This window comes from Ziziphus jujuba, chromosome 3 (genome assembly GCF_031755915.1).
Source record: "Ziziphus jujuba cultivar Dongzao chromosome 3, ASM3175591v1".
NCBI classification, from domain to species: domain Eukaryota; kingdom Viridiplantae; phylum Streptophyta; class Magnoliopsida; order Rosales; family Rhamnaceae; genus Ziziphus; species Ziziphus jujuba.
Genome location: NC_083381.1, coordinates 23,147,546 through 23,165,779, shown reverse-complemented (window position 1 = coordinate 23,165,779; position 18,234 = coordinate 23,147,546). Strand labels below are relative to the sequence as shown.

General features: G+C 34.3%; 2 protein-coding genes and 1 pseudogene across 2 annotated transcripts; all 3 read left to right on the top strand.

Annotated features, from left to right (window-relative positions):
- The first annotated feature begins 225 nt into the window (after window positions 1-225).
- On the top strand, window positions 226-2,831 carry LOC107422923 (1-aminocyclopropane-1-carboxylate oxidase homolog 1-like). Its single transcript, XM_048476921.2, has 3 exons — window positions 226-831; window positions 1,372-1,693; window positions 2,231-2,831. The coding sequence occupies exons 1-3, from the start codon at window positions 227-229 to the stop codon at window positions 2,480-2,482; spliced, it is 1,179 nt and encodes a 392-aa protein (XP_048332878.2). The 5' UTR covers window position 226; the 3' UTR covers window positions 2,483-2,831.
- An 8,838-nt stretch (window positions 2,832-11,669) lies between these two features.
- LOC107422924 (1-aminocyclopropane-1-carboxylate oxidase homolog 1-like) lies at window positions 11,670-13,119 on the top strand (annotated as a pseudogene).
- A 747-nt stretch (window positions 13,120-13,866) lies between these two features.
- LOC107422915 (1-aminocyclopropane-1-carboxylate oxidase homolog 1-like) lies at window positions 13,867-16,697 on the top strand. Its single transcript, XM_060815622.1, has 3 exons — window positions 13,867-14,758; window positions 15,296-15,617; window positions 16,192-16,697. Exons 1-3 carry the CDS (start codon window positions 14,190-14,192, stop codon window positions 16,441-16,443), a joined length of 1,143 nt encoding a protein of 380 aa, XP_060671605.1. The 5' UTR covers window positions 13,867-14,189; the 3' UTR covers window positions 16,444-16,697.
- Window positions 16,698-18,234: the final 1,537 nt, after the last annotated feature.

Sequence of the window (18,234 nt, the reverse complement as noted above, 5' to 3'; positions counted from 1 at the left end):
GGTTATCAACGTGAAACATGCCCCATATATTCTGTATATAAAATGTCAACTTAATTCCCATATACAAATTCCAAATTGACTGAGAATTCTAAAAGAAAAAAGGAAAAAATAACAAAAAAAAGCTTTCTTATTTTTACCATGAGAGATCTATATAAAGCCAAGACAATACATAGCGAAAAATAACTGAAAGAGAGAAAAAAAAAAGAAAAAAAGAAAAAAAAGAAAAATGGTTGCTGCCACTACCACTACCACTATCACTACATGCAGCTCAGATAACATTCAAGTTTCTGCACAAACTAATTATTCGAAGGCAGAGTACTATGATCGAGCAAGCGATGTGAAAGCTTTCGATGAAACAAAGGCCGGTGTTAAAGGACTTGTTGATGCCGGTGTTACTGAGATCCCTCGCATTTTTCATCATCCACATAATAATGAAGAACAACAATTCTATGAGAGCTCTGTTCATGAAGGTGGTGACACCCAGTTCAGCATTCCGGTGATAGACCTGAGAGGTGTTTCCGATGATTCATTCCGACGAAAAGAGATCGTGGAACGAGTACGGGAAGCATCGGAGACATGGGGATTCTTTCAGTTTGTGAACCATGGAATTCCTACAAATGTTATGGAGGAGATGAGAGAAGGGGTGCGTCGGTTTTATGAACAAGACACTGAGGTGAAGAAACAGTTCTATACAAGAGATCCATTGAGACCTGTGGTCTATAATAGCAACTTTGATCTGTATAAAGCTCCTTCAACAAATTGGAGGGACACTTTTCTATGTCCTGTGGCTCCTAATACTCCTAATCCACAAGATTTGCCTGAGGTTTGCAGGTAATATTGTTTAAACAAAGTGAATATTGATGACAAGCTATAGGCTACAATATATACTTGATTATAATAATATTGTGTTGATCTATATATTATATAGTATAAAATATAGATTAATAACTCCTTAGTGGAGTCTTTTAATAATTTCTTGTTTTCTTTTCAATCTTTCGAAGTCATCAAGAGGTGAGAAAAAAGAAAACAAATACAAAAACAAAAAAATTTAAATTTAATTCCTTGACAAGTCACTTATTAGTTATTACTAGCTAAGATTAATCCACAATTCTAAATTTCTCTCCTTTTTTTTTATTTTTTTATTTTCTAAAAAACGATATCTGTTAATTCCAGGTTTGGAAACAATTTGTTAATTAAAAGCTGTGTAGCTCTTATAATAAATTTTGTTGGACATATGGTAGAATGTCTAAAAAACATTAATTAATATTCGTTAAAGACTAGAAAGAAAGCATGACAGTATTAACATATATAAAATCACGCACTTTTTTGAATTTTAATATATATATATATATATATATTACAAACTTGTAGAGACATACTTATGGAGTATAAGAAGCATGTGATGAAACTGGGACTTCTACTGTTCGAGTTGCTATCGGAGGCACTAGCGTTAAACCCGAAGCATTTGAATGATATGGGTTGTGCAGAAGGTCTTGGATTTCTATGCCATTACTATCCTGCTTGTCCACAGCCAGAATTGACATTTGGAGCAAGCAAACATGGTGATAAGGACTTCCTCACAGTGCTGCAACAAGATCATATTGGTGGCCTCCAAGTTCTATATAACAACCATTGGATTGACGTACCATATAAGCCCGGTGTTCTAGTCGTTAACATTGGAGATCTTCTCCAGGCAAGTTCTTTCTTTCCAATTCCAAGATTTTCCATTTTATGAAATAATGAAGATTCGAATGATATTCATCAATATTAACGACATAAAATATTAAAGCTTTTTTTATTAATAACTATAATTTATTCTGCTTAATAAAATTAAATTGTTCATACAAAAACAATTTTTTTTCCCAAACCAATGGTGGATTTCTTCAAGCACTCAGCCATTTATAAAGCTTGAAATTTTTTTCTTTATATATATATATTTGTTCCATCAATTTGCAAAGGGATTTTTCTAACTATCCCAATTTTAAAATGCTTTTTAGGCATCTCTAAACATATATTAAAGCAATAATAATAGCAGTTTGACCTGAGCCTACCAAACAAATTAAAAAGGGCTTCTAGAGTGATGCATTAATAATAACTTAATAAAATTTCTTGATAAAATGCACATATAATTAAGTGCTCTATTAGAAGTTTGTCTAACTATAAGCCAAAAAGAATCTCCTATATTATATAGTTTTCGTTATTTAATAACTTTGTTTTATTTGTGTTTTAGTTAATAACAAATGACAGATTCAAAAGTAGCGATCACAGAGTATTGGCAAACCGTATAGGTCCAAGAATATCCATTGCAAGCTTTTTTTGCACAGGAATGTTACCAACGACAAAGCTTTATGGACCTATTAAGGAGTTATTATCAAAAGAAAATCCTCCAAAGTACAGGGAAACAACAGTGACAGACTATGTCACATATTACAATTATAAAGGCCTCGATGGAACTTCTGCTTTGACTTATTTCAAGATTTGAATTGCTTGGCTCAGCAAAGATATGAAGAAGGGGTCAGCTCAATCGATGGTTTCTAGCTAGTGACAATAATTTCACAAATGTGAAGGTTGTTTGTATGTGTGTTTTAGAGGGAAAAAAAAAGAAAAAAAAGAAAAAAAAGAAAAAAGGTTGTTTATATGTGTTGTATGGGGACAATTATGCTAAAGCTACTGTTTGCTAGGATGATAATTCTGAGTTCGAATTTTATTTGGCTCCTTGATCCTTTTATGGTTTCTAGCTAGTGACAATAATTTTGCAACTGTTAAGGTTGTTTGTATGTGTGTTTCCCAAAAAAAAAAAAAAAAAAGGTTGTGAATATGTATGTGTTGTGTGGGAGCAATTATGCTAGAGCTATTGTTTGTTAGCATAATAATTTTGGGTTTGAATCCTTTCATCTTAATATCTAAAATAATAATAATAATAATAAATGTTGTTTGTAGTTTGCATGTGATCATATGGTTGTCATAATTAGAAACTTTAGCCTTTTTCAAAATTTTCTGATGAATGTGACATGAATTTGAGAAAAATGAAAGTAATGGTTTTAAGTTTTAGTACATTGGGGATATATTTGTATTTATAATTGTTTTAATATAAATTGCATAATTTTAATTTTTTTTTAATAAGAAAAACATGAAATTGATGGAAAACTGTTAAAATTATAATTACATAAACAGAAGATTAAATTCTATGAGCTTCTATACTGGGAAGATCAATGTTCCAGAGCTACATGTTGTATAGTTGTTTTTGTTGGGTATGTCAACTATGGTCCCACATTAAATTTTGTATGATAAAAAAGAAAAGTAAAGACAGAGAAAAAAAGATTCATTATCGATAGTATGTTAATAATTTTAAGGAAATATTTCATTTATACCCATTATAATATCATTCCCAACCTTCGAAAGAATCTAATTTACCCTTATACCCTTGTTTAAGTTAAATCAATTTCAAAATTCCTTTTATTCCCCCCCCCCCCCCCTTTTTTTGTTTTTTTTTTTTACAATAATCAATTTGAAAACTCTAAATTTTTTAAAAAATATTTTTAATTAATATTTATTTAAATTATATGATAAATTTTCCATTTTATTTATAAAAAATGATAATTTTAATTACATAAGCTTTTTAAGAAAGTTATATATTTGATAAATATATTTAGTTGCATATATTTGACAAATTATAATATATTTTAATACATTTAATAAAATATATTTGACAAATTATAACTTAGTTTAAAAAAATATTTATCTTATTAAAACCATCACATCGTTTTTTTTTTTTCAAATTGAAAATCTATCACTTAGTTTAAATAAAATTAAACAAAATTTTGAAGTTTTCAAATTAATTTCTACAAAAAAAAGGGAAAAAAAAGGAATTTTGAAAGTAATGTAACTAAAATAAAGGTATGTAAGGGTAATTTAAACTCCGCTAAGGGGTGTGGATGGTATTATTAGAAATTTGAGGGAGTTTTTCTATTTATCCTAAATTTTAGGGGTAAATGAAATATTTCTTAATTTTAAACATATATAAAAAATAAAAATATATATACAATCAAATTTAAATTATGTCTTTAATATTATTTAATTTTTATGTTATTAAATATATATTTTATTATTTTTAAATTTTAAATTTTAATTTTTGATTTGATTCAAAAACTAATAATGATCCTAATACCAATATGGTTGATATATATATATATATATTATATTTACTATTGGTCATAATTTCTTCATATTTTTATAGCAATAAATTCTCCTCTTGGTTACTTGAAAAAGGACAAACAAGAAAATCTTTTGTTTTTGTACAGCCCTACCACGTGCCAATCAAAATCTCTCTTTTTTTATTTTTTGGTGAACAATCAAAATCTCTCTCTCTCTCTCTCTCTCTCTCCCCTCTTTTTTTTTGGGTGAAAAACAATCAAATTCTCTCTCGGTAAGCAAAGATGGTATTTTGTATTTGGTCATATCATGCTTACATGCAGAAAAGAACTACTCGTCATTTGCACATGGTCTGGAATTACTTAAAAGATATATTTCATATTTATTACAGTACTTGTATTGTCCCTTTGGGGATACTCCTATGAACTAGAATTTAGTTTCTGTCTCTTTGTTTTCAGTATCATCCATTCATCATCATCATCTTTATGAGCACCTCAATTATATGCTACTAGACTCCAAGTGACTTCAAATAACTAATAATCTCTAAAAAAAAAAAAAAAACAAAATTTTTTTTTTTTAAACTCATTTTAATAAGTTCTGGGTAGATAGCTACTGCTACCCCTGAGTGGAAATTTAAACAAAAAAAAGGGTGACTATCACTGAAAATAATGAAGTTTAGGCCAAAAGGCGGAGTATGATCAAGCAAGTGAACTAAAAGCCTTTGACGAAACAAAAACTGATATTAAAAGACTTGTTGATGCTGGGTTTATAATAGCAACTTTGATTGTATAAAGCTCCATCAATAAAATTGGAGATATACATTTTTGTCCTGCAGCCTGCAGGTAATTAAGTAGCATGAAGCTAATCCAAATTTTTTGTTTTTTTGTTTTTGTTTTCTCTTTTTTGCTTTTGGTTTTTATATATCGTGTTAATTAATTCTAAGTTGGAAACAAGAGGTGGTTAAATTAATATGGTCTCCAGCTAGATAGCTAGCTCTTATAAAGTTTGGTTATGATAAGTTTTGTGTGTATTTTATTTATATCATGAAATTGTCAAACAAACTTTGCCACAAAATTAATTTGTTTATTTTTTATTATTTTTAATTTATTATATATAAATATATATATATATATATATATATATATGTATGTATATGTATATGATGGAGTACTCCAAGCAAGCGAGGAAACTGGGGGTTTTACTATTCGAGCTTTTTATGAGAGGCACACTTGGGCAGACACCGAACCCACTTAAAAGATTTGGATTTTGCAGAGGGGGTTGCAGTTATATGCCATTACTATTCTATGCCCATAGCCAGAATTAACAGTGGAAACTGTTGTGGTTCTCTGACCACTTTAGAGAAGAAATATGAGAAGAAAAATAAAAAGAATTCTATTACTCTCTTAGAAATAGAATACAAAAATAAAAACTTCTCCCGTGGAGATTCTCACGTGGAACCTCTCTCTACACTATCAAATTCTCTCTGGAATTGCTCACTCTTCTCTCAAGCTCTCTCTGGAACTTAAACACTCTCTCTCTCGGAGTTTTCTCTCAATACTCCTCACTTGGGATGATATTGAGCTTGCTCTCTTGGCTTGGCTTGCATGCAACGGGATGGAGCCTATTTATAGGCTTACAAGGTCGGTTGCATGGCCACAATCTTCAACAGCTTCTGACAGTAGCCCACAATTGTTGAGCAAGTTGGAGTTCGGTGTTAAATGCAGCAATGGCCATTGTCAAAGATGGTGGCTGTGCAGTCTTCACACTGTCGGTGCAGTGGTGGTGCGGCTGGACTTCACAATTCTCCCCCTCCAGCCGCATTTAAACTGATGGTCATCTGCCATCCATTCCGGCTATGTCTCTGCATAGCTTCAGCTTCTCTTGAGCAACAACTTTTGTTAGCATATCTGCTGGATTCTCTTTTGTGTGGATCTTCATCAGTTTCAGCAACTGTTGATCTATTACTTCGCGTATCCAATGATAACGGATGTCAATGTGCTTTGTACGGGAATGATACATTGAGTTTTTGCTCAAATTTATGGCACTTTGGTTATCACAATGTATCTTGTAGTCTTCTTGCTTGATGCCCAATTCTGTGAGAAAACACTTTAACCACAACATTTCATTACCCGCTTCCGCTGCGGCAATGTACTCTGCTTCAGTAGTGGATAAAGCAACACACTTCTGCAATCTTGACTGCCATGACACAGCTCCCCCTGCAAAAGTGTAGAGATAACCTGATGTAGACTTTCTATTTTCAGGGTCTCCGGCCATATCTGCATCTGTATAGCCTTCTAAAATTGGATCACCTCCCCCGTAGCACAGGCACAGCTTCGATGTACCTTTAAGATACCTGAGAATCCATTTGACTGCTTCCCAGTGTTTCTTTCCAGGATTTGAAAGAAATCTGCTCACAACACCTTCTGCGTGAGCAATGTCTGGTCTGGTACACACCATTGCATACATCAGACTTCCTACCGCTGAAGAATATGGTACTGAAGTCATCTCCTCTATCTCTTCTTTGGATGAGGGGCACAATCTCTTGCTCAACTTAAAATGATTTGCAAGTGGAATGCTGACCGGTTTGGCTTTATCCATGTTGAATCTCTTTATCACCCGTTCAATATACTTCTCTTGAGATAGCCATAACCTTCTATTTTTCCTGTCTCGGATTATTTGCATTCCCAAAATTTGTTGAGCTGGTCCTAAGTATTTCATATCAAAGGACTTAGACAATTCTTTCTTCAGCTGACTAATCTTCATTGCATCTTGTCCAATGATCAACATGTCATCCACATATAGCAAAAGTGTAATGAAGTTTCCACCTGAAAATTTTTGAATATAAACACACTGGTCTGCTGCAGTCCTTTTATAGCCTTGACTCACCATAAACGAGTCAAACTTCTTATACCATTGTCTTGGTGCTTGCTTGAGGCCATACAAGCTCTTTTTCAGCTTGCATATGAGGTTTTCTTTCCCTGAAACCTCAAATCCTAATGGCTCCTCCATGTAGATTTCCTCATGTAAATCACCGTGAAGAAATGCTATCTTCACAACCATCTGTTCAAGCTCTAGGTTTAGACTTGCTACTAAACCAAAAATGACTCGAATTGAAGTCATTTTTACCACTGGTGAAAAAATCTCATCAAAGTCAATTCCTTTCTTCTGAAGAAATCCTTTGACCACCAATCGGGCTTTGTGTTTCACCACCTTTCCGCTGCCATCTTTCTGGAGCTTGAACACCCATTTATTCTTTAGTGCCTTCTTTCCTGTTGGAAGCTCAACCAACTCATAAGTATGATTTTTCTGCAAGGATTCCATCTCATCTTGCATTGCTTGCAGCCACTTTTCCTTCTCTTGATGAGAAACAGCTTTCTGGAAACTCTCTGGCTCCCCCTCTTCAGTAAGCAGAATATACTTAGATTCTGGAAATCTCTTTGATGGAATTCGGCCTCGCTCAGATCTCCGAACTTGTAAACCACTGGTTTTAGGAGATGTACTATCATCTGACCGCTGTGATGGCCCTGCCGCTGCTTGAGAGGATTGAGTCTCCCCCTGCTCAATATCCCCTTCTTCCTCCTGGTCTGCTTCTGGTATATCTTCATGCACCTCATTATCCTCTGTGGCTATTTGTGCTGGTGCTGGATTAGGACAAAAATTCTCGGCACTAGAACTACAATTAGGAGACATTATAGGCTTTTCAATGTCTTCCATTGTCTGGTTTTCATAGAATATTACATCCTTGCTTCTAATAACCTTCTTTGTTTTTGGGTCCCATAACCTGTATCCGAATTCTTCATCTCCATATCCTATAAAGATGCATATGTAGATCTTGCATCGAGCTTCTGTCTGAACTCCTTGGATACATGTACATAAGCTAAACAACCAAACACTCTTAAATGAGAGTAGGAAGGAATCTTACCCGACCACACTTTCTCAGGAATTTCAAAATTCAACGGTACTGACGGTGATCTGTTGATTAAATAGCAGGCGGCACGAACAGCTTCTCCCCAGAATGGCTTTGGCAGCTTAGCCATACTGATCATACTTCTGACCTTTTCCATAATGGTTCGGTTCATTCTTTCAGCTATTCCATTATGTTGTGGGGTGCGAGGGACCGTCTTCTCATGTCGAATGCCGTGTCTTCTGCAGTAGGCATCGAACTCCTTAGAAGTATACTCGCTTCCATTATCTGAGCGGAGACATTTCAGCTTCTTTCCTGTTTCACGCTCTACCATGGTATGAAACAGTTTGAAGTAATCCAATACCTGGTCCTTTGTCTTCAAGAAATATACCCACACCTTTCGAGAAGCATCATTAATGAAGGTTAGGAAATACTTGTTACCACCTAATGATTCCACCTCCATGGGACCACAAACATCAGAGTGCACCAGACTAAGCAACTCTGATCTTCTCGATGCAGAGGAACTGAAGGAGACTCTATGTTGCTTACCAAACAAGCAGTGATTACAAGGATCTAGTGCAGCATCCTTGCAAACAGTGATAAGCTTCTTCCTTGCCAAAGTGGACAATCCTTTTTCACTCATGTGACCGAGTCTTTGGTGCCACAGATTTTGAGACGCCTCTCCTTCTGCAATATTGAGGCTATCTACACATATCTTCACATGAGTATTGTATAGCGTTCCACAAATATGTTCTCGGGTGACAACTATGGCACCTTTCGTCATTTTCCATGTGCCTTTGCTGAAGTAGTTGTCATAACCTTGCTTGTCTAAGGCTGCTCCCGAAAGTAGATTAAGCCGAAGATCTGGAACATGACGGACATCCGTCAAAGTGATTGTACAACCAACATTCGTTTTTACCTGAATATCACCAGTTCCCATAATCTTTGCGAAACTGGAATTTCCCATCTTTACCGTATCAAAGTCACATGCTTTGTACGTTTTGAAGAAATCTTTGCGTGGAGTGACATGGTAGGATGCTGCAGTATCGACTACCCACTCAACATCTTGGGTTGATATATGATGGCATGTCTCTTCTTCGGTGGAGCAGAGCGCCACTTCTCCTGTAACAGTGACTAGTGTCTCTCCATCCTTCTTCGGCTGATTACCTTGGAGTCTCTGCTCTCTCAACAACTTTCTGCAATTCTTCTTCATGTGACCCTCTAGGCCACAATGATAGCACTTATATGATGATTTTCTGCCATCTGTAGATTGCCTTTGCTCTTGCTCCTGCCTCTCCCCCTGTCTCGACCACCTCTTTGCTGTCTTCCTCTCTCTGTGATGAGGGCATGTGACTGATCCATGCCAATGTCCTTTCTCCTGGCCTCTTCATTAAATAGGGCATCCTTAACCATATACATAGTAAGTTTGCCATTCGGGGCCGAATTGCTGAGAGAGACTACCAATGTCTCCCAACTGTCTGGAAGAGAGCTTAGAAGTAGGAGGGCTTAATCCTTATCCCCTAGTTGATAATCCACAGCAGATAGTTGATTTACTAAGCTCTGGAACTCACTAGTATGCTCGGCTACAGAAGTTCCACTCTGTAATTTTAAATTGACCAATCGCTTAAGCAACAGGGCTTTGTTCCGAGCAGTCTTGGCCTGGTACATGTCCTCCAATTTTGTCTAGAGGGCATATGCATCTGTTTCCTTCGCTACATGATGGAAGACACTGTGGTCGATCCATTGCTTGATCTGACCGATCGTTTTCTTGTTTAATTTCTTCCATTCTGCTTCGTTGCTGGGATCGAGGTTTTCTCCTTTAGCTTCTATAGGATCAAACAAATCCTTACAATTGAGGAGATCTTCCATCCGAGGTCTCCAAAGTGTATAATTTGTGGCAGTGAGCTTAACCATAGCTCCCGAAGATGATTCTTCCATTGACATTATAGCTTGACCAAAAATGGAGCCGAATTTGGCAAAACAGAGTTAACCGTTGCTTCCGGAACAGCCGAAAATGGTGGACTTGACTCTTCCAGGGTCAAAATATAATTACCAGAATTTTTGAGGCAAAAATGTAATTTCACAAAAATTCTGGGTCAACCTGTAAATACAGAAACTACAGGGGTCAATCTGTAATTTCCAATAATTTAGGGGCTGTTTCGTAATTTCAGAAACTTCTGATGACGTGGCAGATTGTGTTGATGTGTCAACATGTGGCAGATGACGTGGCGATTGAGTGGCTGACTACGTGTCGGATCGCGTGGCAAATGACGTGGCTGGGTGCGCTGACATGTCTGCTGACGTGGTCATCTTCAACCTCCAGACAGCGCATGCGGCGCGTGAACTGCTGCAGAAAATTTCAGACGGCGCGTGCGGGTGCGTGAGCCTCTGCGTTTCTCTCCGGCGAACTTGGTTGTTCTCGTCTCATCGAGTACTTTCACCTGGTATTGTCAAATTAATTATTTGAGCAACTTTGCGAAATACCAACTTGAAGAACAGAGGCTCTGTTTCTTCAAATTTTGAACCCAAGCTCTCGACCTGGAGCTCTGATACCACTTGTTGTGGTTCTCTGACCACTTTAGAGAATAAATATGAGAAGAAAAATAAAAAGAATTCTATTACTCTCTTAGAAATAGAATACAAAAATAAAAACTTCTTCCGTGGAGATTCTCACGTGGAACCTCTCTCTACACTATCAAATTCTCTCTGGAATTGCTCACTCTTCTCTCAAGCTTTCTCTGGAGCTTAAACACTCTCTCTCGCGGAGTTTTCTCTCAATACTTCTCACTTGGGATGATATTGAGCTTGCTCTCTTGGCTTGGCTTGGCTTGCATGCAACGGGATGGAGCCTATTTATAGGTCTTACAAGGTCGGTTGCATGGCCACAATCTTCAACAGCTTCTGACAGTAGCCCACAATTGTTGAGCAAGTTGGAGTTCGGTGTTAAATGCAGCAATAGCCATTGTCAAAGATGGTGGCTGTGCAGTCTTCACACTGTCGGTGCAGTGGTGGTGCGGCTGGACTTCACAGAAACAACCAGACATGCTGATAATGGCATCTCCACAGTGCTGCAACATGATCATATTGCCTTGGACTAAAAGGTATTAAAGAAGGCATGGAAATAGACTATAGTTTAGTCCTCCTCTACTTTGTACTCGGAAATTTCCCCTATTTGAGCTTGCAATTAATCGTCAAATACCCTTTTGAGAAAAAAAAAAAGATTAAATATGTTCAAACAAACAGCGTACAAGAGAAAATTTTACTAATCAAAAAGAAAAATTCACCAAAATCCAAAATGATTTATGCTTCCACTCTCCTCCTCTCTCCTCTCTTCCTACTTCTTTTCTTTCTTTGGGGTTATTATTGGTTTGATAAAGGACGACCAAAATGTTAGTTTTTTTTTCTCTTTTGCCACTATCATCAATTGACAAACACTTTTTATGAGGATCTCAAATATATGCTCTTACACGCCAACTGACCTTATATGTTCGATAATCTCCAAAATTAATAAAAAAAAATAATAATCATTATAATAAAAACTTTTAACTCATTTTACTATAAGTTCTAGATAGCATAGCTTTTGTGGAAAAGTAAAAGAGAAAAAAAATAAAAAATGGTGACTACCAATAAAGATAATGGAGTATCAACCACATTAAAGGCAGAGTATGATAAAGCAAGTGAAGTAAAAGCCTTTGATGAAACAAAAGCCGGTGTTAAAGGACTTCTTGATGCTGGAATTACTGAAGTTCCTCTTATTTTCTAAATTCTACCAGATGATGAAGTTCCTCAAGGTGAAAACGAAACCGCTCAGTTTAGCATTCCAGTTATAGACCTTGAAGGAGTTTTTGAAGACTCAATCCGACGAAAGGAGATAGTGGAAAGAGTACGAGAAGCTTCAGAAACTTGGGGTTTCTTTCAAGTTGTGAAACATGGAATTCCGGTGAGTGTTATGGAAAAGATGAAGGAAGGTGTGCTTCGGTTCTTCGAGCAAGAAACTGAGGTGAAGAAACAGTTTTATACAAGGGATACAACTAAACCAGTGGTTTACAATAGCAACTTTGATTTGTATAAAGTTCCATCAATGAATTGGAGAGATTCGTTCATGTGTCGATTGGCTCCTCATACTCCAAACCCTGAAGGCTTAACTGCAGCTTGTAGGAAATTTAGCATCACAAGCTACTTATTACTAGCTAATCCACACAAGCTACTTATTACCAGCTAATCCACAATTCTAAATGTTATCATTTTTTTTTAAGAACATATCGTGTTTTATTAATTAATTCTACATTGGTTAAGTTATGGTCTAGCTAGATCTTGCAAAGTTTTGTTATAATAAGTTTTGTGTGCATATGATGCAATGTCAATTAAACTTTGGCAAAAATTAATGTGATTTTTTTTTTTTTAATATATTAAAAAACTTGGAAGAGACATATTGGTGGAGTACTCCAAGCAAGTGATGAAATTGGGAATTTTACTGTTTGAGCTGCTATGAGAGGCACTTTGGTTGAAACCTAACCAATTAAACGACATGGATGGTGCAGAAGGGCTTGCAGTTTTATGACATTACTATCCTGCATGTTCACAGCCAGAAGTAACAATAGGAACAACAAAACATGCTGATAATGACTTCTTCACGGTGCTGCAACAGGATCATATTGGTGGTCTCCAAGTTCTTTATCACGACAGTTGGATTGACATACATCATGAGCCTGGTGCTCTTGTGGTAATAAGAGAACTTCTCCAGGCAAGTTTATACACCAAGTTCTGCATATATAAAAATCTCTTACAAACAGTTTTTTTTTGGTCAATTTTGTTTTGTTTCAGGTAATTTCAAATGACAGGTTCAAAAGCATTGAGCATAGAGTACTTGCAAACAATATAGGTTCGACAGTATCTGTAGACAACTTTTTCTTCACAGATATGCTGCCATTAACAAAGCTCTATGGTCCTATTATGGAGTTGTTATCAGAAGAAAATACACCAAAATACAGGGAAACAACAGTGAGAGACTATTGGCTTTGTTAGACCGGACAAGGGCTTGATGGGAATTCTGCTTTGCTTCATTTCAAGATTTGAAACTAGCAAAAAGATAATAGGGGTCATTCCAATAGTTTTATAGCACATTTTTGTTTGTTTTTGTTTTGTTTTGTTTTGTTTTTGTTCACTTTTTTTGACGGTTTAATAGTCTAATGGATTCGAGATGAATAAAGGTAATATTTTTAAGTTACAACTAATTGAGCATATTAATATTTTACTGTAAATTATATACAAAATATCTTTGTTAAAAACGGATTCAATTAAAGAGACACAAAAAAATCAAAAAGAAAAAAAAAATCCCTTGTTTTAAGCTTTTAGCTAACTGCCACATCCTCTTTAGAACAAGATTATATTTGTCCAAGCAAAAAGTTTGACATCTGTATTGAGGTTTTCTGAGAATTGTTTCCCTCGAGTTTTTTCCCTGGAGATTATTTTCCAGTGAAGCTAGCAATTTTGACGAACCCTATCTTATATTGATAACGGAAATACAAATTTGGACCAAACCTAAAGATGACAAAAATTATTTAATATAAAGCTGCATTTACTAATAATTTTTAATTGCAGAACCTTATCTTATAATGACTATAGATGTCTTATTCATATGTACGACAAAACTTGTTAGTACTGCATTTCAAACTTTTTGGTTGGTACATATTTCAATGTTGATGAGGATCAATTTCCATGACAGCTGATGACTACATATATACATATATACATATTCTATAATCTATATATTGGACAATTTTCTCGTATTCAAGTTTTCTTCTTAATTTTCAGCTGATTAGGACCCCAATTTTTAAATAGCTCTCTCTGAGGAATCAAACAAAATTATTTTCAGACATACTTTTCTAAAGCTGGTCCCAATATGTATATTCTTTTAAATGTTCTGACGAAATGTCAACTTAATTCCCTTTATATAAAACGAAAACTCTTCAATTTTGACTGAGAATCTAAACAAAACAAGAAAAGAAAAAAAACAAAAAAAAAAATTAAAAAGTATTTCTTCATTTTCTCATTTTACTATAAGATCTATTTAAACTCCAAGACAATAATTAGAGGAAGTAACCGAAAGAGAAAAAAGGGAAAAAAAAAAAAAATGGTGGCAACCACTACTACTACCAGCAAAGATAATATTGAAGTTTCAGCAGAAACTATGATGGCAGAGTATGACCGAGCAAGCGAAGTAAAAGCTTTCGACGAAACAAAAGCAGGTGTTAAAGGACTTGTTGATGCGGTTGTTACACAGATCCCTCGTATTTTCCATCGTCTACCCAATGAACAATTATATGAGAGCTCTGTTCCTGAAGGTGATCCCCTGTTTAGCATACCAGTCATCGACCTGAGAGGTGTTTCCGATGATTCATTCCGACGAAAGGAGATTGTTGAACGAGTACGAGAAGCGTCGGAAACGTGGGGATTCTTTCAGATTGTTAACCATGGAATTCCATTAAGTGTTATGGAGGAGATGAAAGAAGGGGTGCGTAGGTTTTATGAACAAGATAGTGAGGTGAAGAAACAGTTTTATACAAGAGATCCAATGAAAGCAGTGGTTTATAATAGCAACTTTGATCTTTATGGAGCTCCTTCAACAAATTGGAGAGATACTTTTTTATGTAGAATGGCTCCTGATGATCCTAATCCACAAGATTTGCCTGAGGTTTGCAGGTAATATTGAAGTGATTGACAAACTATAGGCTATATGTTATATGTATTTTTTGAAATACTATAGGCTAAGTATATTGATTACAATAATTGTGTGATTTATTATATAGAATAGAATATAGATTAAAAACACCTTAGAGGAGACTTATTGATTTCTTGTTATCTTTTCAATCTCCTAAAGTCGTGAAGAGTTGAAAAAAAAAAAAAAAAAAAGAGAGAAAAAATTATTAAATTTACCTTTTAGGTTGACAAGCCACTTATTATTACTACCTAATCCATAATTCTAAAGTTGTCTCTTTTCTTTTTGAATTTTTTTAACCATATTTGTTAATTTCAAATTGGAAACAAAACTTTGTAAAATAAAAAAAGATGGATAGCTCATATAATAAATTTCGTGTGACACTTGATGATATGTCAGTAAAACATTAATTAAACAAGTATGAAACTGCCAATTTTTTATTCAAGACCATGAGAAGAAATTAAGCGTGACAGGATTAACAAGATTAATCATGTGCTTATTTATATATTACAAACTTGTAGAGACATACTTATGGAGTACTCGAAGCATGTGATGAAACTGGGAATTCTACTGTTCGAGTTGTTATCGGAGGCACTTGGGTTGAAGCCGAACCATTTGAATGAGATGGATTGTACAGAGGGGCTTGGAATTTTAGGCCATTACTATCCTGCTTGTCCACAGCCAGAATTGACATTGGGAGCAAGCAAGCATACTGACAATGACTTCCTCACTGTGCTGCAGCAGGATCATATTGGTGGTCTCCAAATTTTATATAACAATCATTGGATTGACATACCCTATGAGCCCGGTGCTATAGTTGTTAACATTGGTGATCTTCTCCAGGCAAGTTCTTTCTTTCCAATTCCAAGATTTTCTATAAATTATTGAAATAATGAAATTCGACATAGTAGTTATCGATATTAAAGACATAAAATATAGAAACTTTTTGATTACTAACTATAAACCATTTTTTTTTTCTACAAATGAAAATTAAATTGTTCATAAGAAAACTTTTTTTTTTTATTCCAAAACAAATGGTGGACTTCTTTAAGCATCTCAACTAGTAATAGAGGTTGACAATATTTTCCTCTTATCTTTTCCATCAATTTGTAAAGGGGGTGTTTTTCTAACTATCCCAATTTTAAATGTTTCTAAACCAAATGTTTTATAGGCATCTTTAAGAACATATTAAAGGAATAATATTAGCAACTGACCGGGGACTACCAAAAAAGCAGGGCTTTTAAAGTATAATATGAACACTAATTTATTAAAATTTCATGATAGGAACAACACAATTAACATTAGTGCTCTACCAAAGGTTTGGCTTATCATTGGCTATTTAAAAATAAAAAAATAAAAATCCCTTACATTATAAAGTTTTAATTATTTGATATAGTTGTTTTATTTTTTGTTGCAGCTTATAACAAATGATAAATTCAAAAGTGGCGAGCACAGAGTATTGGCAAACCGTATAGGTCCAAGAATATCCATTGCAAGCTTTTTTTTCACGTCAATGTTGCCAACAAAGAAGCTCTATGGACCTATTAAGGAATTGTTATCGGAAGACAATCCTCCAAAGTACAGGGAAACAACAGTGAGAGACTATGTTGCATATTTCAATAATAAAGGCCTTGATGGATCTTCTGCTTTGCCTCATTTCAAGATTTGAATTACTTAGCTCAGCAAAGAACATGAAGAAGGGTCGGTCCAATAAATGGTTTCCAAAGTCAAATAATTTTGCAAAAACTAAATAAAATTATATTGTTCTCGGACTGAATTCGAATCCTTCCATTCTAATATATATATATATATATATATATAGATGAAAAGGTCGTTTGTATGTCATATGGTTGTTCTAAACTAAAAGTTGTACCCTATTAATTTTTCAAATATGTTTGATGAATGTATCATGGATTTGAGACAGATCATTGTTTTAAGTTTTGCTACATTGTGGATATAGTTGTATTTAAAAAGTGCCTAATATAAATTGTCTAATTTCTAAAATGCTTTATATATATATATATATATATCTATAAGAAAGACATGCAATTGATAGAAAACTACCAGTGAATGTCAATTTTTTTTTTTTTTTTGAAAGAAAACAAGTGAATGTTAAAATTATAATTAGGAAAGAGAGGATTAATTTCTGTGAACTTGTTGCATGGAGGGAAGATCGAAAAGCCAGATCTATATAAGGTGTAGGTGTTTTTTGTTGGGTCTGCCAACTATTGTCCGACATTAATTTTGCAAAAGTAAACAAAAGAAAAGTACAACAAAGAAAAGAAAAATCAATTGTCTATTGCATATTACTAATTTTAAACCTATTATACATTAATAAAATTTCCAATCGGAGGACCAAAAAATATTTTCTATTATTAAGTTCTTCATTTGTGTAGCCGTTTCGGCAATGAATTCTCCTATACGTGACTTCAAACAGAAGGAAAAAAAAAGAAAAAAAAAATCTTATCAGCCCCAAGCTTTCAATGCTGTGCTGGCAGCAGGAGCAAATATTATCAAACTGCCACATGGCAGTGTGCTGTCATATACTGTCACGTGACAATCAAAATCTCACCGGTTGGTCAAGCAAGATATTTATTTTTAATTTTTAATTTATCCAGCTAGAATTCTCTATTATTTATTAAATTTATTAGCCAAGAATATCTTTCTTTTTTTGTTTTTTTCGTTTTTTCTGTTGACTAAAATTAAAATTTAATATAATGACTAGTAACCGAGATACTTGCCGTAACATGCTTGTTGAAAAGAACTATTTCTCTTGTCTTGTTCATCCATTTGATTTGGAAGTTTTATGCTTTATTGAGGTTATTTCCATCAAATATTAGTAAATGAGAATAGATTAAATAATCTATTACCAAATCTTAGCTTGTTTGTGTGTGATCATATATCATAAATTAAAAATTATACCCTATTAAATAAAATATTTATCTTCATTATTTCTGATGAAACATTGCTAGTGATTTACAATAGTAACACTATCTCATGGATTTGAACAAATTAAAGCAATCTTTTCAAATTTTGCTACATTGGGATATAAAAAGTTTTAAATGTCAATTTGCTTAATTTTTCAAAAAATATATATACATATATTTTGGGTAAGAAAGACATTATAAGTACAGAAAAAAGAGGCCGTTTGTGAACAAATAACAGGATTCTTTTGTCTCTGTGATTACTTATCTTTGTTACTTCTAGATTTAAGAAAAATCTTTTTGATAGCTCGGATCTCTCCACACAACTGTATGGTTGGTTTTTGTTTGATCTATCATCTATTTGCATGGTCCCTCATTAATTTTGTGGAACTAAAAAAAAAGAAAAGAAAAGTAAAACAGAGAAATGAATTCTCCTACACATGACTTGAAAGAGAAAAAAAACAAGAGAAATCTTATCAGCCTTACCACTTGCCAATCAAAATCTCTCTGGTTAAGCAAAGAGAGAATTTTCTAAT